Here is a 26,515-nt window from a genome sequence, read left to right as displayed (position 1 = left end):
ATGGTTTGATCTTCAGGCCCTTTGAAAAGCAATCGGCATGAGTGTGGAGAAAAATCTTGGCGTTCTTTTGATCAGGTCAAAACATATTCAACCTTTATCCATCGTTCAGTTCTCTCCCAACAGAATGAGTAAGAAACTGAAGTTCATCAAGTACAATCTCTAAGCCCTTCATTTATCAAAGTCGCTTTCTCGGCCCAGTAGTCAACCACGGCGTAGTTCTTGTGGTAGCAAGGGATCCTGAGTAGAACGTCACTCGCGTGCCCTGAACACCCCTGTCATTGCAAACAAAGTTTGCAATGCTCGGTGTAATGGCAACATCCCATCCGGGTGCCAGTCGAACTACCTCCGTCTGTGGCGTCAGTCTGTCGGGCATAATTCCAAATCGAGCCGCCAATTCCAAGTGAAAAGAAGTTGGCCTTGGCTCCTTCAAAAGAGCTTCATAATCCTTCACTTTGCCCCAAAAAGCGGCAAAGTTTGTACCTTCATTCATTTGATTCGGTGCAAGTCCCACGCCATGTGGTACCAGTTCTGCTTTTCTATCTGTCTTTTCTGCCACGTTCCTCAGCTGCTCTCGAACTCTCAGGCCTGTCATCGTCTTTATCATTCTGTTCTTTCTGTGCCTTTTTAGGACACTTCGCGGAGATATGTCCATGTTCCCCGCATCCAAAGCACTTCCCCTCTCTGATGAAGCAAGCTCTCTCCTCAGGAGTAAGCTTGGGTCGTGCATCCTTTTTCTCTGGGTTTCTCTTTTTCTTTCTACTTTCATTTCCAGAAGTCTGTTCGGCTCGGTGTGTCATGGCCTCATCTGTGGGGTAGGTCAGACTGCCAGAGTGAATGGCAAAGCCCAGCTTCGCATGACCTATCAACTCCTAAATAGAAGCTGACTTCTATTCCAAGCAGTGATCTCGAATCTCTATAGGTAGCCCCAAGGTAAACCGCTCAATCTGTTCTATGAATGAGATCTTCTTAAATGAAGAGGCTGGTAGAAAAGAGCTCCAGAATCTTTCACAATAAGCATTGATTGTATCTTTCTTGGTCATCCGAAGATGGTTCCAAGCAACTCGTTTATCTCGTTCATATTCTTGCATCTGTCACAAAGTGATGACGTGGCGGACAGCAAAAACCCTAATTTCTGCCAAAAACCCTAAAATTCCTGCAAACCCTAATTTTTGCCAAAAACCCTAAATTCCGGAAATCGCGGAGGCGGATTATTATTTTAAAAAAATAAAAATAAAAAAATTTTATTTTTTTTTGGAAAATGATGAGCGACGCGAATTTTGCTTTTGCTTTTTTTTATTAAAAAAAAAAAGAGAAAAGACTCTCTAAGAGAGAGAGAGAACTGATGCTTTGGATTTTAAAAGCTTTTGGGGCTCTGCTTTTGGGCATCCCTTGTAACCTTTAAATTAGTGGTGAGGGCCTCACTTCTCAGAGCATCTGGACGCAGAGTCTGAGAGTGAAACCCTAACCGCTCTCTTGTACTTTGATGATTGATTAATACAAAAAGAAATACCGAAAGGGGCGCCAGTCTTTGGGGCCAATATCTCTAGGCACGGAACTCCGCCGGGCCAGTGCAAATCTATTGTGATCTGTGAATTGTTTTGAAGTGGTTATTTGGTGCTGTCGCGGTTGATTCTTGACTTGGAGTGTCCAAGTTTGTTACAGTGGTATCAGAGCACGGCCGATTTCTCTTCTACGGGAAATCCGATCCCCGAATTTTTTTTCCGCGGCACCTATGGCTTCAGGCAATGATCAGTCGACTCCCTCTGCATCTGGAGATGCGGGCTGGGATCACAACGAAGATTCAGACAGAGAGTATGGCCCGCCTCAGCCTACTCAGGCGGAGCAAACAGAGATGGAGCGTCGTCAATTGATTGGCGATGCAACAAAGATGATGCTCAATTTTGCCAAGGACCCGAAGATGGTAAAATATATGAACCAGACCTCTTTGAAAGAGGTACAGATGGAGTGGCAGAGAACCACAACACCACTCCCGAAACCCGCTCTCAAGAAACCTTCTACCTCCAAGAAATATACGGAGAAGGAACTGGAGAACGTGGTTGATGCACGGATTGCTCAGCTTTTTGACGCGCAAACGAAAGCCAAAAAGCACGGCAAAAAGCAGAAGAAAGGCACTGACTTCCCGGGATATTTGGGTCGTCAGTCGACATTCGACAAAGCAAAGAAACGGAAGAAGCGTGTTCGATTTGAAGGAGTACCCAGTTCTTCTTCTTCTTCTTCTAACAGTTCTTCTAGCTCCTCGGATTAGAGCGAAGAAGACAGAAAAAAAGCAAAAAGCGAAGCAAGACACAAAGCTTCGGAACGGGCAAGAAAAAGGCAAAGAAGGCTACATCTCGCCCAGAGACTGACAGTTCTATTGAGGACTCGTCTACAGACAGCTCAGATTCCGATGACGGAAAGTTTTATGCGAACAAGAAGAATTTTTACAAAGCCAACCAGTATGACTTTCTCGAAGATAAAAGCAAGAAAGTCCGAGAGTTAAGGAAGGTGGCCACTCGATCAAGTTTGATACTTTTCAGGATACTCAGATGCTTCGAAGGCTTTGTCTTTTATACAGCAGTTTGACATCGCTTTCGCGGGAGGACGCTATTCAGAGCACCCCAAGATTCGGAGAGCTGCCTCTTACTTTAAGGGGAATACTCGTACTTGGTGGTCCACGCTTCTATTAAGCAAGACTGTGCCGGTTACATGGCTGAAATTCAGGAGGCTTTTTTTTCTTCTTGGTTGACTCAAGAGTTTGAGCGAGATATACGAGCTGCTTGGAACCATCTCCGGATGACCAAGAGCGATACAGTGAATTCTTATTGTGAAAGATTCTGGAGCTCTTTTCTACCCGCCTCTTCATTCTGAGAACAGATTGAGCGGTTTACCTTGGGTCTACCTACAGAGATCCGAGATCACTGCTTGGAACAGAAGTCAGCTTCTATTCAGGAGTTGATGAGTCATGCGAAGCGGAGCTTTGCCATTCACTCTGGCAGTCTGACCTACCCCACAGATGAGACCATGACACAACGAGCCGAACAGACTTCTGGGAATGAAAGTAGAATGAAAAAGAGCAACCCAGAGAAAAAAAAAGGATGCACGACCCAAGCTTACTCTTGAGGAGAGAGCTCGCTTCATCAGAGAGGGGAAGTGCTTTGGATGCGGGAAACATGGACATATTTCCGCAAAGTGCCCTGATAAGGCACAGAAAGAACAGAATGATAAAGACGACGACAGGTCTGAGAGTTCGAGAGCAGCTGAGGAATGTGGCAGAAAAGGCAGATAGAAAAGCAGAACTGGTACCACATGGCGTGGGACTTGCACCGAATCTAATGAATGAAAGTACAAACTTTGCCGCTTTCAGGGCAAAGTGAAGGATCAGGAAGCTCTTTTGAAGGAGCCAAGGTCAACTTCTTTTCACTTGGAATTGGCGGCTCGATTTGGAACTACGCCCGACAGACTGACGCCACAAGCGGAGGTAGTTCGACTGGCACCCGGATGGGATGTTGCCATTACACCGAGCATTGGCAAACTTCGTTTGCAATGACAGGGGTGTTCAGGGCACGTGAGTGACGTTCTACTCGGGATCCCTTGGTACCACAAGAACTACGCCGTGGTTGACTACCGGGCCGAGAAAGCGACTTTGATAAATGAAGGGCTTAGAGATTGTACTTGATGAACTTCAGTTTTCTTACTCATTCTTTTGGGAGAACTGAACCATGGATAAAAGTTGAATATGTTTTGACCTGAAGAAAAGAACGCCAAGATTTTTTTCTCCACGCTCATGCCGATTGCTTTTGAGAGGGCCTGAAGATCATACCATTGATCTGATATCTGGAAGCACACCACGGAATCGGCCACCTTATTGTGTGAGCCGAGTACAGAATGAAAAGATTATGAACTCAGTGAAAGACCTCTTGGAAAAGGGTCTTGTCCAGCCTAGTACTTCACCGTATTGCTCTCCAATGTTGTTGGTTTTGAAGAAAGACGGATCTTGGAGAATGTGTATCGATTATAGCACTCTCAACGAAATCACCATCAAGAACAGATTTCCGATTCCTAGGATCGATGATATACTCGACAGGTTACAGGGATCCTCGTGCTTTAGCAAGATTGACTTGAAGAGTGGATATCATCAGATCAGGATAGCACCAGGAGATGTCTACAAGACAGCTTTTCCGACGACTTTTGGGTTATTTGAGTTTTTGGTGATGCCTTTTGGCTTAACCAATGCTCCTGCGACATTGAACCGGATGATGGACAGGATTTTTCGAGAGTACAGACTATTTGTTGGCACTTTCTTTGACGACATCATTGTTTTCTCCAAGAATGAGGCAGAACACAGAGATCATCTGCTTCAAGTCTTTCAGGCATTACGAGATCACAAGTTAGTGATCAATGCAAAGAAAAGTGAATTTTTCCTACCAGAGATACACTTTTTGGGGCACATTGTGTCAGCAGCAGGAGTGCGAATGGACCCGGCCAAGATAGAGACTATCCGTGATTGGCCCGATTTGAGGAATGTCCATGAAGTTAGAAGCTTCTTGGGACTGTGTTTGTACTACAGGCGGTTCATACGAAAGTTTGCAGAGGTTGCTTCCCCTTTGCATACCTTGACACAGAAAGGAGTACCTTTTTCGTGGGGACCCACAGAGGTGACTGCCTTTCAGACATTGAAAGAGAAATTGACTACGGGACCTATTTTGACTTTGCCGGACTTGCAGAAGTCATTCGAAGTATATTGTGATGCTTGTGGTCGTAGTCTGGGTGCGGTCTTGATGCAAGAAGGCCATGTCATAGCTTACGAGAGCCGTTTGTTCTCTAGGCCGGAGATGACAGCACAGATTTATGAGAAAGAGCTTTTGGCGGTTATCCATGCTCTTACTCAGTGGCGGCATTACCTACTCGGAGCGGATTTTATTGTCTTTACAGACCATCAGAGTTTGCGCTACTTCTTGTCACAGAAGCAGCTTTCGGAAAAGCAGATGCGGTGGGCGAACATCTTGTCACAGTTTCACTTCCAGATTGTCCATGTGCAGGGACAGAAGAATGTGGTGGCAGATGCTTTGTCTCGGAAACCGTTGGTTCTGGCTATTTCCGCGATACATCATAGGACCTTCGAGGATATGGTCGATCAGTGTGCCACAGATACAGATTTTGCAGATATTTTAACACGGATACGGGATGGGGAGACAGTAGCTGGATACTCCCTTCGAGAAGGCTACTTGATGAAAAAGACTATGTTGTGCGTTACACAGCCGTTGAGGGAAAAGGTTATGACTGATTGCCACTGTCCACCTTTTACGGGTCACCGCAGCATTGCTACCACCATGAAAGGGGTAGAGAGAGATTTCTTTTGGCGGAGACTGAAGAAGGATGTGGAAGAGTTTGTGCGCAGTTGCTTGGTATGCTAGAAGGTCAAGTTTGACAGGCATAAGGCACAGGGATTGTTACAGCCTTTACCCATACCCACCCACCCGCCCCTGGGAAAATATTGAAATGGATTTCATTTTTTTTTATCTCCCGAGAATACAGAATGATCACGATGATTTTCCGATTACATGGCACGCCTGAGACGATTGTCTCCGACAGAGACCCCAGATTTATGAGTTTGTTTTGGAAGGCAGTTTGGGAGAACATTGGGACGCGGTTGCAGTTCTCGTCATCGTTCCACTTGCAGACTGACGGCCAATTTGAGATTGCCAATTCAGTGATTTTAGATTTATTGAAGTCTTGTATCTCGCATCAGAAGACTCAATGGGAAAAGAACTTACCTTTGGTGGAATTTGCCTACAATAACACGATACACTCTTCGACGGGGAAGACGCCATGAGAGATTGTTGAAACTGCTGCGAAGGTTCCATCCTTCCTGAGCACGAAAGATTAGAAATTTGAAGCGGATGAATATTCGCGAGATTTGGATACGGCTTTTGCCAAGGTTCACGAGACTTTACAGAAGTCTCAAGAACGACAGAAAAAGGCAGCGGATCGCCATCGTCGCCACTGGAAACTGAAGGAGGATGATTGGGTGCTCTTACTTTTGAGAAGGCACGCCTAAGAAAAAAAAAAGGGAAAGGAGAGGCTTTTTCCAAAGCTTAGTATGTGATACTACGGACCTTTCCAGATTACTGACAAGATAAATGATGTCTCCTTCCGATTGGACCTGCCAGATACTTGGAGGATTCATAATGCATTGCATGTGAGTCTCTTGAACCCTGTTAAGGGTGATGTGCCTGATGATGGGGAGCCTGATGAGCAACCCGAAGTGGAAGAAAACGAGGAGATCCTTGTTCCTGAACAGATTTTGGCACATAATGATACGAAGAAAGGTAAAGTCCGAAGGCGGTTCTTGGTTAAGTTCAAGAACTTTCCTGCATTTGATGCGAAGTGGATGGAGGAGGAGGACCTAGCAGATACTCCTCGGATTGTGAAACTTTACCTCGATGTTTTGGTTTAGCATAGTCTACTCCAAACGGAACCCAGAATTCAGCTTGGCCGGAGAATTCAGCTTGGCCGGAGATCTGGTGCAGTGGGATGCACAAGAGGGGAGTCACTCCACTCCTTTGTCAACAGATGCCTCGATTTTGATACTAAAGTCACTGATGTCTCTTTGAGCTTCAGGGATACTGAGAGCTGACAGTATTCTGCTGGATGACTTTATGAAATGGAATTCCTGATTATGATACTGATTTGTTCTTGACTTCTTGTGAGTACAGGAACTGATAGACGAAATGACTGCAGCATTTTGGTCTGATTGATCTCGAATAGACATGGTTGCAATAGGGGTTAGTCAATCGGACATCGTTGAGGTCCCGATTGGACCTAGATGTGATTGCTAGCTACATTGCCGATAAATCATGGTCTAAGATCCGAATGAATGTTGAATGTCATGTGATGTCCTGTGATGTCTGGTGATGTCCTGTGATGTCGTGTGATGTGACTGTCGATTTTGTACATGTGCTAGATGTGTGTTCCTAGTACGTAGGTACTAACAGTCAGTGTCTGCTAAGACGGTTTATGGCTTTTGTCGGTTTTGCAGGCGTAATCGCGGTCGATTACAATGCTTTCAAGAGGGGGGTATGTCACAAAGTGATGACGTGGCGGACAGCAAAAACCCTAATTTCTGCCAGAAACCCTAAAATTCCTGCAAACCCTAATTTTTGCCAAAAACCCTAAATTCCGGAAATCGCGGAGGCAGATTATTATTTTAAAAAAATAAAAATAAAAAATTTTTATTTTTTTTTGGAAAATGATGAGCGACGCGAATTTTGCTTTTGCTTTTTTTTATTAAAAAAAAAAAGAGAAAAGACTCTCTAAGAGAGAGAGAGAACTGATGCTTTGGATTTTAAAAGCTTTTGGGGCTCTGCTTTTGGGCATCCCTTGTAACCTTTAAATTAGTGGTGAGGGCCTCACTTCTCAGAGCATCTGGACGCAGAGTCTGAGAGTGAAACCCTAACCGCTCTCTTGTACTTTGATGATTGATTAATACAAAAAGAAATACCGAAAGGGGCGCCAGTCTTTGGGGCCAATATCTCTAGGCACGGAACTCCGCCGGGCCAGTGCAAATCTATTGTGATCTGTGAATTGTTTTGAAGTGGTTATTTGGTGCTGTCGCGGTTGATTCTTGACTTGGAGTGTCCAAGTTTGTTACAGCATCAACCAAGAAGAAATAAAAAGCTTCTTAAATTTCAGCCATTTAACTGGCGCAGTCTTGTTTAAAAGAAGCGTGGACCACCAAGTACGAGCATTCCCCTTAAAGTAAGAGGTAGCTCTCCGAATCTTGGAGTGCTCTGAATAACGTCCTCCCGCGAAAGCGATGTCAAATTGCTGTATAAAAGACAAAGCCTTCGAAGCATCTGAGTATCCTGAAAAAGTATCAAACTTGATCGAGTGACCACCTTCCTTTAAACTCTCGGACTTTCTTGCTTTTATCTTCGAGAAAGTCACACTGATTAGCTTCGTAAAAAAATTTCTTCTTGTTCGCATAAAAGTTTCCGTCATCGGAATCTGAGTTGTCTGTAGACGAGTCCTCAGTAGAACTATAAGTCTTCGGGCGAGATGTAGCCTTCTTTGCCTTTTTCTTGCCCTTTCCGAAGCTTTGTTTCTTGCTTCGCTTTTTGCTTTTTCTGTCTTCTTCGCTCGAGTCTGAAGAGCTAGAAGAACTGTCAGAAGAAGAAGAAGAAGAAGAGCTGGGTACTCCTTCAAACTTGACACGCTTCTTTTGTTTCTTTGCCATGCTTTTTGTCTTTCTTTTGCACGTCGAAAAGCTGAGCAATCTGTGCATCAACCACGTTCTCCAGTTCCTTCTCCGTATATTTCTTGGAGGCAGAAGGTTTCTTGAGAGCGGGTTTCAGGAGTGGTGTTGTGGTTCTCTGCCACTCCATCTGTACCTCTTCCAAAGAGGTCTGGTTCATATATTTTGCCATCTTTGGGTCGTTGGCAAAATTGAGCATCATCTTTGTTGCATCGCTAATCAACTGGCGACGCTCCATCTCTCGTCGCTCCGCCTAAGTAGGCCAAGGCGGGCCATACTCTCTGCCGGAATCTTAGTTGTGATCCCTGCCCGCATCTCCAGATGCAAAGGGAGTCGATTGATCATTGCCTAAAGCCATAGGTGCCACGGAAAAAAAATTCGGGGATCGGATTTCCCGTAGAAGAGAAATCGGCCGTGCTCTGATACCACTGTAACAGACTTGGACACTCCAAGTCAAGAATCAACCGCGACAGCACCAAATAACCACTTCAAAACAAGTCACACATCACAATAGATGTACACTGGCCCGGCGGAGTTCCGTGCCTAGAGATATTGGCCCCAAAGACTGGCGCCCCTTTCGGTATTTCTTTTTATATTAATCAGATAAAGGTACAACAGAGTGGGTAGGGATTCACTCTCAGACTGTGCGTCCAGATGCTCTGAGAAGTGAAGCCCTCACCATGTATTTAAAGGTACAAGGGATGCCCAAAAGCAGAGCCCCAAAAGCTTTTTAAAATAAAAAGCATCAGTTCTCTCTCTCTCTTAGAGTCTTTTTTTTTATTAAAAAAAAGCAAGTTCTCTCTCTTTCTCATGGTGTGGAGAAAAAGCAAGATTCGCGTCGCTCATCATTCAAATTTTTTAATAAAGCCTCTACGATTTCCGGAAATTAGGGTTGCAACAATTTTAGGGTTTCTCTTGTCCACCACGTCATCACTTCGTGACAGTATATATGGCTCTGGCACTGCAAATACTGACCATATGAATATATGGCTGTGGATGTAGCTCTGTCACACAGTAGAAAACGACTACCTCGTGCTGAGTGAAAGTAAAAGTGTGAGGACATACCCGTATCAGAGTTGGCTAGTAGTGTGTAATGGGTGATGGGTATAAAAAGTGGTACATGGGGGGGAGGGGCTGAAAAACCCGATGTAAGTGGGTGCTCCAATGTGTGGTGGAGCGGGCCCTCTCCAGCTGCTGCTCATGAAGTATACGGATCCTCAGTATATCCTGCTGGTATAGACGGGGCCGTCGGTATCCTGGCTCCCGGGGTCGGCGTCGTGCTCGCTGTGCCTTTGCTTGCTCGAGTGTCAACCCAGTCGGCGGCGGCGGTGTGGGATCCCCTGAAGTCATTCTCTGGAAAAACTGAGTGATCGTCTGCTGAACACCTCCAGTGTCATGTGGTCGTGGTCCTATAGAGTCTAGACTCCTCACGTATGTGGAGTGCTCCTGTGATGAAATGGCCCACATGAGTCTGGTCTCTCCTCCTCATGCATGTTTGGAGAGTGCCCTCAATCCCAAATCTTTGTCTAAGCTCTGAGTAAGCTGGGCAACGTAGCATGGAGTGCTCCTCCGTCTCCACCTCTGTCTGACACACTGGGCAAGTCCGGTCCTCTCGTGGTATGCCTCTGGCTCTACCCCGCTCAATCTCAAGCTGGTGTGATGAGACTCGGAGCTGGCCGATGGCTACCCGTAGGTGATGTGGCATGTACTGCTGCATATACTGAGGGGTGTCTATGAAGCCCTGATCTGATATCTGGAGAAAATGCTCATGGTAGTGGAGCATTTTCGTCGGTAGTGGCTGCCTGGGGCTGATCCATGTCCTCTCAATTTAAATATGTAAAATCTCCTGCATGATGATCCTATTCCTCTCCTGATGAGTGAGAGTATAAGTAGGTGCATGGATGTCATACTGGAGGAGTGGTAGTCGATTATATCAAGCCCATGTCTAGTGAACCACTCGCTGATCTGTGCATACCAACAAGAGGCATCTCCCGCAAGTGCCATAGACTGTGATGCCTGTAGTGCTCGATAGGCAATGCGGTACCTATCCATACTCTGTAATCTATGTAACAAGCAAACCGTCTGAAACAGTGCCTCTACTAGCATAGGTGGGACTGCTAGCTCTACTCTGACTATATCATGTGGAACGGACGGCTTGCTGCGGATCATCCTGGAGATCATCAGTACCTGTGGGCGCTCTATCAAAGGCCAGATCAAGTCTGCCAAGCCAGGTCCCCATATGGCTGCCCCATACATGAGAGAGAGAGAGAGAGAGAGAGAGAGAGAGAGAGAGAGAGAGATATTATCGTCCATGGAGGTCATATATGACCTATGGGACCGAAAAACAAAACTATACAAAGGGTTTCGTCTACGAAGAGGAGTTGTTAAATACATCTCAATTAAGGACTGAGGGTCCAAAGAAGGGCAAAAAAGATGAAACCTAAGAAGGAGGGAGAGGTGAGGGGGCAACCGGTTTTGGAGTTCGAAACTCCTGGACAATGGCTTTACCTCCTTGGTAAAGTGCCCATTTTCCTGCAATGCGCGCTTCACGCACTTTTTGGAGTTCTACCTTCTTCTGCTTGAGTTGGGAGGGTGTAAGATCTTCTGCAAACCAAAGAGTGGTGCCTTTGAGAAGCCTCGATTGCTCGAGGAATTCGATTCGATCTTCTTTGGTCTTGAAAGTGAGGACCGCATGGTTGAAACGATGTTCATGCACAAGAGTTGTGATTGTTGCTTGATTCCATTGTACTCCTGTAGGGATTACTGTCTGAATTCGGGCAAGGGACTCCTTGAACTTGAGGTCCCCCTCCCCTTTCCAATCGCTTGGGAGCCCACCAATGCGGACATTGAGAGCTTTATCTTCTTGCCATTTTTGTCCGCGTAGCGTGGATGCCACCTTGTCTTCAATCTTACGACAGACCTCCTCATGTACTTGACTCTTGAACTCCTTTGTGAGCATGGTCACTACTTCCCCTTTTGCTTCGATGAGAATGGCTTCCATCGGCTGTGTTTCTTTGTTCCCTTCCTCCATTGCGGTGAGACGAGCTTCAATCATAATGAGTCTCTCTTTCAAATCCTTGTTTTCATTGCGAAGTTTCTCGAGTTCGTTCTGTAGGTAGGCTGTACCGTCGAGCTTTGGGGGTGTCGCCACAACCCCAGCAAAGGTTTTGCCTCGAGAAGAGGCTGGAGTGGCCGCAGCCATGAACGCCAGGTATGACAGAGCCCCTTGTTAAAGTTAAGTGAAAATAACAAGAGGTCTGTGTCATGAGCCGTTGAGCAGAGAACTACTTGCAGTGGTGGGGTCGTCGAGCAAAGGACTGTAGGCAGCAGAAGAGAGCGAGCTACTAGCGAACACAGCAGAAGAGAACAACGAGCAGTGGCTTGTGTCGGCTCTGTCTACCGCTCGGGCAGGGCGCAGCAAGAGATCGACTTAGGGGTGGGAGGGGGCCGCTCTGCATCTGACCTCCTCCTGAGGGTGCCGCCCCTGTGCCCACAGTGGAGCAAGGAGGAGATTACGCTAGGTCGACACACACAAAGAGAGAGAGAGAGAGAGAGAGAGAGAGAGAGAGAGAGAGAAATGAAATGAAATGATATATTAACGTCTACAAAAGGCCAAAATGACCTATGAGACCAAACTAATTACAATGGTGAGTCTAGTACCAAGTCTGGGTACAAACAAAGAAAACTACAAACTACAAACTCAGATAGGAGTGCTACCGACTCCTATGGGTGGCTGGTAAGCTGAGCAATGGTATAATGCCACAAAGGTACAAAATGGGGATAAGTGTCACCATGATACAATATAGCAGTAGCATGAAGTCTATCCTGATCGACACTTTGGTTGTCGTGCTAGAATCCTGTGGATCCTCTACCGCAATCCCCATCGGTGCTGCGTGGCTCCCCTCCTCAGTCGTGGTCGTCTCGATCTCCCCAACTCTATAGCTCGGTCAATGAGAGTACCACTGGTGTGTGTATGGGTGGGAACCGAGCTCTGTGGTGGTGGTGGCCCCTCTGCCTCTGTGGTACTCGGACTGAAGAAATCTGAGATGCGTCTCTGGGACTGTCTCTGTCTATGCCCTCTCAATAGAGAGTCTCTATGTCTCTGTATCTCAAGTAGAAATAATCCGAGACATCTCTCATCCTAATATCTCATGACTCTATCTAACGAGTCAAAACCATCTCTAAATAAACACTGAAAGCGTCCCCGTATCTCATAGTCGACTGTGCAATGACATATGTAGTGAAACTCTGTCTCTGGCTCTGCATGGCATAACTGACATATCCTACTGTCTGTTGGTATGCCTTTGAATCTACCTGTCTCAATCCCAAGCTGATGTGAAGATGTGCGTATTGGCCTATGGCACATCGTAAACCATGAGATAGATGTGTGTCCATGTAGCTGGGCCGTGTGACAACTCCGTCTATCGTGAGTTGGAGAAGATGCTCTCTATAGAAAGCCCTCTTCATACCCAACTCCCGTGATGGCTCTATCCATGTCCTCCTAGTATCAAGCTGGATAAGATCCTGCCGAATGAGTCTAGTAATCTCCATCCGTGTAAGAGCCAAAGATGGTGCATCAAGAGAATATTGGAAAGGGGGCAGCTTGTCCATGCTGAAACCATGCCTCTGAAACCATGAGCTCATCTATGCATAGCAACATGATGTATCTCCCTGTAATGCCAGCTGTCTGGATGACTCAAGAGCAAGCCTAGCATATATGTCCTTGGTGGTGTCCCATAAGCTGTGTACAGATGATACTGATCTGGTAAGTGCCTCAATCTCCATAGGTGGGGCAGCCAGATCCGCTCATATGATGTCATGTGGAATTGAGGCCTTGGCTCTGATCAGCCTAGAAATCATAGATACCAAGGGCCTCTCCATATTACTCCATCCAGCACTGTCAACAGATGGTCCCCAAACCTGAACCCCGTAGTGCATAACTGGAGCGACAAAAGTGTCGAAGAGGCAGAGCTTTGTTCGAGATTCCTGGAGCTGAACCTGCGAACAAATCCTCTCTAAACCGCCTAGGGCTGCATAGGCACGAGTCAATCTAGTGTCTGCTGTCACTTTCAGTGTGAACCTCGGTCCACTAATGACCACCCCAAGATATGTGTATGCATCAGTGTACTCCATACTGTCCTGAACATATGTGAATGTAGGTGCTGATCTCTTGACCCACTGTGGCGTGGTATTAAATACCATGACCTTGGTTTTACCAAGGTCGACAAACAATCCACTATTCACTGCAAAACTATGCAATGCATCCAAATGTCTCTGCATACCCTCTGGTAGAGTCTGATATCAACACGATATCGTCAGCATACAATAAAAGAGGGATCCATGTCCCTGCAAGCTGAGCACCTCTATCTCCTCCTCTGTCAATATAATCAGAGACCTCATCAACATACATACCAAATAAAGTAGAGGACAATGGGCATCCCTGTTTCACTCCGATAGTGGAGTGAACTATGTCAGATATCCCCTTTGGGGTACGTACATGACCCATCACGGAGCTGTACAATGCCATAATCCCCCCTATCAGCTCTTTGGGTACCCCCAATTCCATAAGTCGGTGCATCAACCTGGCCCTTGGTACCGTGTCAAAAGCTTTGCGGAAGTCCACAAAGCTGCAATATATCCGTCTAAACGTGCTCGACCCTCCTCAATGATAGCTCTGAGTGTAAAGACATGATCCAGTGTGGAGAAACCCCTCCTGAAACCAGCCTATCCAGGTGCCCGTATGCCCATAGTCTGTGCCCAACTGCTCAGCCTATGCTCAAGGATGGATGCATACAACCGTGCCAATGTGTGTCCTATCATGATAGTACGGTAATTCCCCGGCACTGTGGGGTCTCCTCTCTTGAAGATAGGTACAATAGTAGACAATCTCCAAGACTCAAGAAAGCCCTCACACATGACACGGTTGAACAACCGTGCAAACATCTCTGCCAACAAGTCCCCAGCATGTATAATGTGCTCTGCTACCAAACCCTCATGATCCTGTGCTCGTTTGGTCTTCATCCAAACGAGCACAGGAGAGAGAGAGAGAGAGAGAGAGAGAGAGAGAGAGAGAGAGAGAGAATAGACCACAAACGCAAGGTATGGTGAAGAGGGGGCGATCAGCCCCCCATGACTACCATGAGCAGAAGACCCAATACAACAACCAGATGTATGGAAGTGGTTACCCCCCTGCCCCTATAAATAGGTGCCCAAGGGGAGGCAGCCAAGGCCTGATAAAAATCCCCACAACCCCAAAATATGTGTGGGCACCCGGACAAAAGTGGGCGGCCGGACAGTGATGCAGTCTAAATGCATATGCAAAGAGTCGCCAGCCTGGAGGCACACTAGCCGTACATGCTTGTGAAGCAGCAGAATGGTGTAAGTCCTTACTCGCTTGCACAATTTATAGGCGCTTTGAGATGCTGTGTGCAAAGAGTTTGTGTTGCCTTTCGACAAGACTTGCCGTTGATTGTTTTGTTTTGCACCGTCAACAGGCCTAACAACGTTTTGGAACACAGGAGAAGCACCAACTTTTTCGTTTGTAGTAGGCGTTTTGATATGCCGACCAAAAAACTGCCTATGCAAGTCCTTGTTGCCGGGAGCGCCGGAAGAGTTGCTTCCTCTGCTTTCGACAACGTTTTGAAATGCAGTAGGCACGAGCGCCTTGACCTAGCCACGCCAACTTTGGCTATGCAACACAACGTCTTGAGATGCTAGTCGCTTAGCTTCAGATGGCGTTTTGATAAGCTCCTGCGGGTTGTGTTGGCGCCAACACCTTGGCTTAGCTGCTTGCGCTCAGAACGCATGTCTAGCGCCTAGGGCCCTCGCCTGGGCTCTGATACCACTTGTAGGCGTCGGGGCTATGGTGGATGCCATCAAGGGCAAGCCATGGCGGCTTGGGGAGATATGTAGAAGTACAGAAGGAAGAGGGAACGAGAGAGAGAGCAGCTCGACACGAAATATAAAATACCCCGCTATGTATTGTGTATATTTTATGAAAAGCCTTACATGATATATAGAGCAATCTTGCCATGCAAAAAGACTCCACTAAACTGAGGTTGTACTGCATGCTACATAAGAGCAATTTCCCACGGGCTAACACCAAACTGGACTAGGGCTTGGAAACCCAACAATGCAACTATTCTTAAGTGTCTGGACATGCACGGCCCGCGTACACGCTCACGAGGTTGCCATAACACTTCCTAGGCTTCCTAAACCCTAGAGGTAGAAACAGCTTGTCACGTGACACATCCCAACCCTATGTGTCCGTGGACAAGCTACACCACAGCAAGGTTCAGTCAGTCCAGTCAGTTTAGATTAGCAATGATCTGGCACTTTTGTGAGTCTATTCGTAGACCGTGCATGCCCAATCACTTAGCATAGATGCATATCCTCCGGTTGCACACAGCATGATCATCGGAATTCCCATCAGAATCCATTAGCATCAGTTAGGGGAATTTTCCAATGCATTTAGCCTATTTTCCTATTTATTGGGATTTTCACTTATTATTTTTAAGTGACTTTCCAACAAAAGTAGGTAGGGCAATTCTGCTAAGTTAATATATAAGCAAACCCAAGTTAGCACTTTCTGGCAGAAGAGGCAGCAGGAGCACCTTGCTCAACAGGCAACTTCTTAGCAAGACCAACCCCCGCAACTACTCTGGTGTTTTTCTCCACAGAAGACCTAGCGTTTTTGCATCAGATCAGCCTTGGCGATTTGTGCACATCAGATCAGCCCCAGCGTCATCACGACACAGTAGATCAGCCTAGCGTTTTTGCATTTGCAGAACCCCGGCGACAGAAGGACCAAATTCAGCCCCTGGCGTTTTTGGATTTCAGCAGCAAATTAGGACCGGCATCATTCACCTAAAGTGTAGCAGATTCAGCCCGTAAAGAGCATCAGTTTTCAGCCCTAAGAAACCTCATTTTTCAGCCAAGAAAACGCAGCCAAAACAGTCATTTTCAGCCACCGAAACAGTCCCGAAATTCAACGATTAGAAGATCTCAGATTTCGGCCATCGTCGTCATCATCGTCACCGTCGTCGTCATCGGCATAGACCAAGTTGCATAGTCCATTGCATACGCATTGTACACCTTTGTGCAATCAAAGAATAGACCACTCTCACCGACGAGAGTGGGGCCTTCGGAGAAGGGTTTTACAACCTCTCGGGTGTCGTATCTCTTCTCTCTCCTTCTCTCAGTCTCATCCACTGGCACGCACAATATCCACTCACTTGTTCGTGATCATAGCACTCTCCATAAGACGGAAAGCTCTCTCTTTCCCTAAGAACTAAAAGGAACCTTGAGCAATAAAGATCACTAATCTTGAGAAAAAACAACATTCATTCCGCTGCACCTAACACAGCTTGTCCACATGCACATAGGATTAGATGTGCACGTGACAAAGACGTGGATGCGCGAAGTTTGGGACAATCCTTACTGTAGCGATCCTTAGCTTCAATGCAATGACGGCAGGGAGGGGACCCTTCTCGTAGGCTTTGGTAATGCCCATCTTCCCTGCATCTGTAGCACAAAATGGGCCGATTGGCTGGGCGAGTCGAAGGCCGAGGTGATCCTTGCCCTTGCTCCTGGTGCATGGAGGTGGAGATGGAGGTGGAGGTGTAGAAGCTTTGAGGGACTGAGGGAGCATTCGCATGATAAAAGCTATGAGATGGAAAGTGCTCTGCATACCTTGCAGAGCCCTTTGCATTCACATGATAAAAGCTCTAAGATGGGAAAGTGCTCTGCATACCTTGCATAGAAGGGGTTGTCAGCAAAGGTGGCATGTGGTTTGGATGACCATAGGGGGCAACCATATTGGATGCAAGTGCTAACCCTTGTTGAAGAGTAGGACCAAGACTTTGTTGTATTTGCCGCAATCCCTTTAGGTAGCAACAATCCTGGTCCTCATGTCCAGACTTTTCACCAAAGTGGCAATAAGCCCGAAAGGGGCATTCATGTGGAGGGTACCCTGGAGAGCGGCATGAGCTACACCAGACCACAACCTTAAACTCGTGTTGAGTCCTTGGCTCTTCTACTTCAAAGCCTCTTGATGTGAAGGCTTCTCAAGTCGCAGAGAGGACCTCGATTCTCTCCTCCTAAAGAGCTCGTTGTGACTTTAGTGCTTCTAGTTGCCTACGTAAAGAAGTCAAGGGGTCAAATGGAGTTTCCAAGAGTACAAAGGCACTCTCTACCTGAGGGGAGTTGTTGAATAGCTTTCTTGCTCCTATCCTAGTAGCAACAGCAACAACCTCCTCCAGAGTGGCTTCAGGCCAAAGACTCTCTTGGGGAGAGCCTTCTCCACCCACTTCTTGATTATGAATTCTCCTGGTTGCTAAGGAAGCTTGGTGACCAGTGACTTTGTTCTAGTCATGAGTTCTGCAGAAGTCTCATTTGGCTAAAGCATTAGGTTTGCCAACTCATATAGAACCTTCTCTTGGAAGTCACTTGGTCTGAAAGCTTCACACAACTGCTGCCTTAGTGTTGCCCAAGTAGTATAGTGGTTCTCAGCAAACTGACTGTACTATTTATCTGCTAAGCCGTCCAAGGTTGATGGACAGAGCACTAGGTAGGCGTCTTCTCTGTTGAGGCCACAACCCCTGCAGAGGGATACAAATCTCTTAGCATGGTCATCTACATCCTCTATGGTGGATAGTCCTCTCAAAGTCGGAAACTTTATGTTTACCTTAGCCAGAATGCTTGAGAGCTCCTCCATGGTTTCCTGCTCACGAGCTTGTTGCTCAAGAGCTTGTTGTAACAGTGGGTAAGAACTGTACTCCCCTAGGAGGTGAAAAACTGGTTGAGGGAATGGAGGTAGATGCATGGGAGGGTAGGGGTAACCGGGCTGCTGGACTTCTACTTGGCACGAAAGGTTGACGCTTTCTATGGTAGTACTCCAAAGGGCTCAGTAGTGGGGCTTTGTCGATCTTTAGAGTGCCTTGTATGTGTCATGCAGTAGCAACAACCTCACCCAAGCTCTAGGCGTGAAGACCCTTGAACAAGAGTTACCGAGGAACGTAGGTTTAGGAGGTTGGAACGCCAGAAGGCGTTTCGAGGCTTGGCACTGGCGAGGAACGTCCTAGAACGGACAGGCGTTCCGGCAGGTGTGGTCATATCGGAACGGGCCGTCTGGAACGGGCATGAACGGCCGGGAACGGAAGGAATGGCTGAAACGAGCAACGAGCAGGCAAACTAGCCGAACGGCCAGATTCAAGTCAACTGTCATAATTCCGACCAACAGTAAAAAACGGGCAGATTTTTGGACGTTGGTTTTTTTCTCAAAGTGAGCAAGGGCCTATATAATGCAACCCCCCTCATCCCTTCCTTTCACAACTTACAAGTGAATGCACCATTGCATTGTTCTAAACTTTCAGCCTCCACCCTATCAAGCTCTCTCTCTCTCTCCCTCTTGAGTCTTGACTCTTCCTACCTCTCTCTCTCTCGAGCTCTCAAGGCTCAAGCCTACATGATGTGCATTCGCCATTGAAAGTTCAAGAAGCTTTCATTGCTAAAAGGCTCGCCGCTGAAGCTCTCTCTCTCTCTCTCTCTCATCATCCATGGCTTCTTCTTCTCGTACAACCCCCTCCATCCATGCGAGCAACCCTCAAAAGCCGAAGGAATGGTCATGGTGGGATGAAGTGACTTCGGAGGTCATCTTGTCGACGGCAGGAGGTGCTCGAGCATGGGCATGCAAGCTATGCTCTTACCATCGGAAAGGGGGCCACGACAAGGTGAGGGCACTTTCTTCGAGTGTCGGGACATGAGGTGAGGTGAGATTTTGCACCAAACGTAAGCGCCGAGAAGAGGAAGGAGCTTGCGGAAAAGGATCAGCAATTCAACATTAAACCCAAGCCCGCACGCAAAGCGGTCAACCCAAAGACCCTCATTTTCCCTTCTTCGACTCTACCAGGTAGACCTTCATCCGGCCTGATTCGTCGCCAAATGACCCTTGCTACCTCTTGGGACCCAAAGAAGAAGGAAGAGGTGGATGCCACCGTTGCCCGCTTCTTTTATCATGACCGTATCCCATTTGTCGCGGCTAGGTAAGCTTTATCGCTCTTCCCACTCGTTTCTTCCGTTCTCTTTGTTTCTGCCACTATGATACTAACCTCTTCCATGTGTGATCAAAATAGGTCGGAGTATTGGAAAGCTATGGTGCAGCGGATAGGAGAGTATGGCACAGGCTATGTGCCGCCATCTTCGGAAGAAGCTCTCTGAACCACTTTGCTCGATCGTGAGAAGGCAGTCGTGAACACACCATGTATCAACCAATCTTGTAGACCCTCGGGTCCCCTAGTAATTCTATCAACCATTCTCCCTCTCCTTTATAAGAGAGGAGACACCTCCGAGAACAATACTCTCTCTCTCTCTCTCTCTCTCTCTCTCTCTCTCTCTCTCTCTCTCTCTCTCTCTCTCTCTCTCTCTCTCTCTCTCTCTCTCTCAGCTCCTCCTTGCCAATGCGCAGCCTACTCAGGCCTCAGTCCGCCACTCCCGCCAGCAAGCTTCTCGTCCCACCGCTACAGAAGAGGAAGAAGCAGAGGGGGGGGTCTTTTCTTTTGCCTCCCCTAGTGGGGAGTGGGGACCCTTGTGGGGTGGACATACACAGCACCCCCCAACTCACACCAACATGGGCCCACCCAAGAAGACTTTTGCGGCAACCGTGGCCTCAAGTATCCCACCCATTCCACCCCCTCTCAAACCACAGTTGCCATGGGAAACCTTCATCATGAGCGAGTTGAAGAGGCTACAGTAGGAGGTAACCAGCTTGAAGTCGGAGTTAATCACCAAAGAAGCCCGGATATCCAGATTCCAACCTAGAAGAGCAGTTACACGATGTTGTGACCAAACAGCAAATTCAAGAGAAAACCCAAGAGATATCGGAAGCAGCGCAACAAGACCATAGTACTTCAAGTCTGCCACATCATCAATTTGTGACACTACCTTTAGAAGATTCTCCTAGAACATCAAAGGTTGAGACGGCTCTTGTGGTCCAAAATGGCCGGAATTGGATTCTTGATCGTGGTGATTTACTATACGTGACACCTCTGAAGGATCAATTATCCAACATGTGGCAACATTGTGGTTCCAATCCAACATGTGGCAACACTGTGGTTCCATTTTCATAAGCAACAAATTGAAAATTCTTGTTCACAACGAGGGTACCATGGAGTTGACTCCAGATGGCAGAGGGGGTATGCATACCTCCAAGGTTCTTTATGCTTCAAAGCTGGGTTTCCATCTTATGCATGTGCATGAGGTGTGCAAGTTAGGCATGGATGCGATTTTCAGAGGCTACAATGTCCATTCGGGATCGAGACTCTGACAAGGAGGTTAGTGGGGGCATGGTGGAGCACAGTCTCTACAGGCTCCATGCTCCCACAGGTGATTTATGGCATGATCGGTTTGGTCATTTGAGCATTGATGCTCCGTCATGCTTTTTGTGAACAAATGATTGAAGTGTTGGGAGTAAGCATGGGAAATGCATGACTTGCATTCATGGGAAGCAACATAGAGAGGCTATTCATAGCACTCTACATATCGAGCTACTGCGGTTTTGGAGTTGGTTCACATCAACCTTTGTGGACCTATGCACACTCCATCTCTAAGCATAGCTCTTTACTTCATGTTGCTGGTGGATGATTTCAGCCACTTTACTTGAGTATACTTTCCATAGCACAAGTCATAGAGGCTTTGGTCTTTTCAAAAATCGGCTCGTGGAGAAGAAAAGCAACAAAGAGACATTTTGATCGGACAAAGGTGGGGCATTTACCTCCAAAGCTTTTACACAATTTTGTGCAGACCGTGGCATCAAGCAAGAGCTTGCAAAGACCTGATCGCTCTCAAAGAATGGAGTTGTGTGGGGTGGAAGAATAGGACTGTGGTAGAGATGGCACGGACTATGCTCGAGCATCGCAAGTCATCATGGCGAAGGCAATTGCAATGGAAATTCACACTATCACTTGGTCTCTATGTCTTCATTCAAGGAAGACTTGATTTGAGGCTTACTTTGATAGAAAGCCCGATGTCTCTCATTTTCCGATATTTGGGAGCAATGCATACGTCCGTATACCGAAGATGCAAAGGGGGAAGAGTTTGACCCCCAAGTCCAACAGAATGTTCTTTGTCGGCTACAATAGTCTATCCTAGCGATATCGACTTTATGATCTGGTGGACATTGTAATGAGTTGTGATGTGGTGGTCTTCAACGAGCGTATTCCTTGAGAGGGGGCTTCCGCTCCCAAGTCTTCCACAACCCCCCTTGATTGCCTATCCTTGTTGATTCACCCTTTTCCGTTGCAACTTTGACACCCCTTTCGGTATTTCTTGATTGATTGATGACCACAAAGTACAATTGCCAAGATGCGTGTTTTGCAATCACTTCCAAGCTAATCTTCTAGATCCACCCCTTGGGCACTTAGGAGCTGGGTGCCCCAATCATGCTAAATACATGGACCAAAAGTTAAAAAGTTGTACCAAACCTAGCCAAAAATCTACTTGTACAGATGCCACATCAACAGCCTGTAAATTGCGGCGCAAATAGCGGCGGATTTTTCAAGAGGGTCTTCCACATCATCAATTTGCTTAATTTTGGCCACGCCTTCAGTTTTTATGTCCGGAGTCCCTTTTAAATGTCCAATTGCAATGCCACGTCATCAAGTTTTATCTTTGCGTTCTTTATCAATCCAATGTGATTGATGGCAGATGGTGTATTGTTCAAGATAATAAACAATCGAATCCAAGCATTGACACGCTCCCAAAGCTTTGCTTCTACAAAAATATTTGTCTTCTAAAAGTTGCTATTGACAAGCCACGAAGTTCATATGAGTCGAACACCGTCGTCATAGTTGCTCTCCAAATGGCATAGTTGTCGTCATTCAATTGCCAACCAGTGGGAAAGGTGGAAAGGGTAGGGATATCGATTGGTTGATCACCTACGCCAGACTAGAACCGGTACCAATCTCCGCACTCCTCCAAGCTTGTTGTTCCATCATTGGTAGCCTCATCTCGTCAGGACCGAGTTCAAATCAAAATCATCACCCCAATCCATTGTTGAGGAAAACTCGGGCATGTGATGAGGCTAGGAGGGGTTGGGATGAAGAGGGTTCTTTAAATCAGCCCAAAACAGCTCCAAATCAGTCCCTTGCGAAAATTTAGCACCACAAACTCAAAGAGCTTACCACTCTAACTCCAGAGAAGGCCTTGGCTCTGACACTATGTCAAAGGTGCAGCAGAAAAGGAGTTTATAACTGAATCACCCCAATCTAAGTTACACCTAGCACTCTGGTCATAGGAGCTTTGAGCTCAAAAGCAATTAAAAGCATCGTCTATCAACAACTTAGCTGCAACAGCACGTTGCCAGTAAACCTAAACCCACGCTTAGAAATATTTTGTACATCGTAGACGCTGCCATGCACAAACACGAGCCATTGCTCGTTCCAAAACATGTTTGTTCACTTGAACTGAATGAGCCCGATAACAATTGAGCACGTGCATGCCCACTCGGAACCCAGTAGTCAAACAACTAGACCACAACTGCTCTCAAGGTGCTTAACAATGAAGAAAATACGCAGAATAAGTTAAAGGCACTGCATGAAGAGCACAATATTCGTAAAAAGCATGATCGCCTAAAGCGTAAAACAGGATTCTAGATACGCTAGTCTGATGCGTGTCATAGAAAGACGTCAAAAGAATCAGAATTAGCTACCATGGTTGTGTGGTAGAGAGAGCAAAATCCTGAGCGATAAACTGTGGATACCGGATGGCCTGTCGATGTTGGTTGTTGAAGGAAGCTAGAAAATCCCCGTGTGTGTGTGTGTGTGTGTGAGAGAGAGAGAGAGAGAGAGAGAGAGAGAGAGAGAGAGAGCAAGCGAGCGGGAGAGACCAACCCGTCGCGTGAGGACCAAGCTGGGACTGGTATTTTCAGTACATTTTTTGAAATCAAGAAGACACGCGGGGTTATGCTACCAAACTTCCTGTTGAAGGTTGGGTTGGCTTTCTGAGGGTTGGCTTTGCCCTCACATTATTCGACACGGGGCCTTGGAATCAAGGGAGCCCTCAGCACTAAATCCCAAGCCATGGGATCCACGGCGCGCAAGCGAGGCTCAAAAATCAAAAACAACATGCACCGTCAGATATTGTCCGAAGTTTTTTTTTGGCCGAGGTTTTTTTTTCGTTTGCGTTCACAATATAAGGTTGTGTTTTGCCTTAGGTGCCATCAAAAGCTATGTGGCCACGTGGTGAGGGCAGCACCCTATCATTGGGCAGGTGGTGGGTTCGAGTCACCTCGCAAGCATTGACCGCAATACTTTTTTTTACCGTCCAACTGCCTCGAGATTCCCCCACTCAAATTACAGTAGTTGATCCCATCTCTCTAACTTCATTAAATACCTCGTGGGACTCAGTGAGGTGGGAGGGCAAGTTGGGCTCGCTTTCAGGGGCAATCTCCGTCGTCCATGTAAACCAAAAAAAATTAAACAAGGACCAAGAAAGTAAAAAAGGAACGGCACTTACGTGGGGCTCTCGGGTGGGGGCAGTACGATCACACTTGTTGAGTTGGAGCTTGAGAGTGGCAAGGAATTCTAAAGCGTCTACAGTTGGCTCGAAGGTGAAATTTGAATTGGCAGGTAATGGGACGGGGGTGGGTTGAGACAGGGTGAACCAGCATGGACGACGAGCGAGTGGGGATGTTGGGGAACTTGAGCCTCAGGGAGAGTAGGATGTCCATGGAATAAGGCTTCTCAAGCAAGGGGCAACAAAGGGCAACTATGTAAAGATCCCATCAATGGATTGAAGGAACAAGGTACATCGGGTGTTCGTAAGCTCTCTTTGCTATTTCTTTTTGTGTGTGTTTGCAGTCGACCTATTTGCTTCAAGATGATGCATGCTCTAGAAGCAATAATGGACACTTGCATTCTCCACAAAGTATGCACGATTTTGGGATAGTGCTTGAGGAGCACCTTGTAGAGGCAATGGTCTTGTTTTATGAGTTTGGAACATCCTTGGAGAGATATGGACCTAGTAGAGGTAAGAGCGCCCTGTCAAAAATTCTTGGAATACTATCATAAGAATGGTCCTTCATATAATGTTCACGAGTGCAGAGTGTCGATGGATAGCTTGCATGAAAAAATCCAAGCCATACTCACATATCCACCCGTGATGCAAAAAGCGCAGCCTAAGAAGTTGTCATGTAAAATTTTGGGGGACTAGAAGGGCACGAAGCTTGTGTGTGTGTGCGTGTGTGTGTGTGTGTGTGTGTTGGAATTAGGGCTGCAAGAAAACACACACAGCTTGGAGAAGACGAAGGAAGCTAAAGGCACACAACAGAGAGTGTATTACTTAGTGTGCAATGAAAAGATAGAGAGCCCTAGAGTGATGGACGTATATACAATGCACAGGGGGGAAAAACCTCCTAAAGAGGGAAAAAATGCCCCGACAGTCCTAGTGTGTTCACACACAGCACTACCACATGTATATGGTAACAAATCCCCCCTGGAGTGATGCGGTGAACAAGAGTTGGCACGTGAATAAAGGGAAGTGCCATGCCTTGAAGACATAATCAATCCACAAAGGGGAGTAAGCCCAAAGCTTTCCGGAAAGCTTCGAGCTTCTCACGAGACAATGCCTTTGTGAAAAGATCTGCAAGGTAGTCATGTGTTGGCACATAAGCCAAGCTGATCTCTCCTGCTGAGAGCCTCTCCATGACATAGTGGTAATGCACCTCAATGTTCTTTGTGCGAGCATGAAAAACTGGGTTCCTCGCAATTGCCAATGCGCTTTGATTGTCAGTGTAGATAGTGTTGCTAGTGTCATGTCTAGCACCCAAATCAGCCATAAGGCGTTTGAGCCATACACACTCAACCGTAGCTATGTGAAGACTGCCTGTACTCAGCCTCACAATTAGAAGTGGCCACAGTAGTTGCTTCTTGCTCAACCATGATATACATGAACTGCCAACCATGAAACAAAAACCACTTGTGGACACTCGCTTGTCAAACCAACCAACCCAATCTGAGTTCGACAAAGCATGTAAGTTTGGCGGCAATGATCCCCCTTGGGATAAAACAAGCCAAGATGTAAAGTGCCACTAAGGTAGTACAAAATCCTGTTGACAGCCTGCCAATGCTTAAACACTGGGCTATGCATAAATCTGATGACCTGTGAGGTGTTGCATAAATAAATGAGGCATCCAATAGCAGTTTGGTAAAGAGTGACATCTGCAGGATCACCAGCATCATGAAGCCTCAATTTCAAACCTGTTTGCATGGGAGTGGCAATAGGTTTGCAATCCTCAAGTCCAAAATTACATAGCAATGTCTCTATGTAACTTTTTTGACACAAGGCAATACCACCATCACACTGCTTAAAGTGCCTTCATCTTGAAAGTAGCATTCAAATCAGCCTTAAATTCAGCAATATGTCTCTCATTTGGTCCAGTGATCAACAAATCATCTACATAAAGAACCACAATGAGAAGTACATCACCCTCACGCTTTACATACAATGTGCTTTTTGTTGGACTGTTTACGAAAGCCTTGTTTGACCAAATGAGTGTCAGCTTTCTCATACCAAGCACAAGGAGATTGCTTCAACCCATACAAAGCCTTCTTACATCTGCACACTTTGTCCTCTTGTCCTTTCTTGACAAAACTGTGAGGCTGCGTTACATAAACTTCCTCAAATATGTCACCATTCAAGAAAGCATTAACAATGTGTGATTGATGTACATCCCAACCAAAATGAGCTACCAATGCACATAGAAGACACACAGTAGTCATACGACAAGTGGAAAAAAGGTATCTTTATAATCTATGCCTTTTTTATGTGCATAAACCTTTGCAACGAGTCGAGCCTTATGGCGATCAATCTCGCCATCCGGCTTGCGTTTCAACTTGTAAACCCACTTCGAACCAATGGCCTTTTTGCCAGGGGGAAAATCACATAAAGTCCATGTGTTATTCTCTATAAGTGCATCATATTCTAATTGCATGGCAGCCATCCAATTTTTTGAATTATGTGCTTCATCAAAAGAGAGAGGTTCCTCAACATCATGTAATCTAGACACAGCCAAAGCATAACAATCTAATGCATAAGATGCATGGCCAGGGCCTGAACGAGTACGACTAGACAAAGGTGCATCCAATTTACTGTCGCGCAATGTATGCACCAGCCATTTTGGCATACCACTAGCCTACTCATTTTCAGCCCTTTCCTCATCAAGTACATCATGTACATCTGCATCAGTAATAGGCTGATCTGTAACAT

The 26,515-nt window shown here is 46.5% G+C and overlaps 1 protein-coding gene and 1 pseudogene across 2 annotated transcripts in view; both read right to left on the bottom strand.

The window, feature by feature from the left end:
* LOC147428858 (uncharacterized) overlaps nucleotides 1-23,272 on the bottom strand; it is a 49,782-nt gene extending 26,510 nt beyond the window's left edge. Inside the window, exon 1 of one of the 2 annotated variants that reach the window (XM_086495226.1) lies at nucleotides 23,140-23,272. Coding sequence is in view for 1 of the 2 variants with exons in the window: in XM_086495225.1 (XP_086351351.1) it covers nucleotides 22,959-22,961 (3 nt within the window). In the remaining variant the exon portion in view is untranslated. The other variant, XM_086495225.1, reaches the window with a different exon arrangement.
* Nucleotides 9,335-10,703, bottom strand: LOC147428859 (uncharacterized; annotated as a pseudogene).
* Nucleotides 23,273-26,515: the final 3,243 nt, after the last annotated feature.

Source organism: Adiantum capillus-veneris, chromosome 22, assembly GCF_014529385.1.
Source record: "Adiantum capillus-veneris isolate H3 chromosome 22, ASM1452938v2, whole genome shotgun sequence".
NCBI classification, from domain to species: Eukaryota; Viridiplantae; Streptophyta; class Polypodiopsida; order Polypodiales; family Pteridaceae; genus Adiantum; species Adiantum capillus-veneris.
The sequence above is the reverse complement of the archived record's forward strand: the minus strand, read 5'-3'. Positions and strand labels throughout refer to the sequence as shown.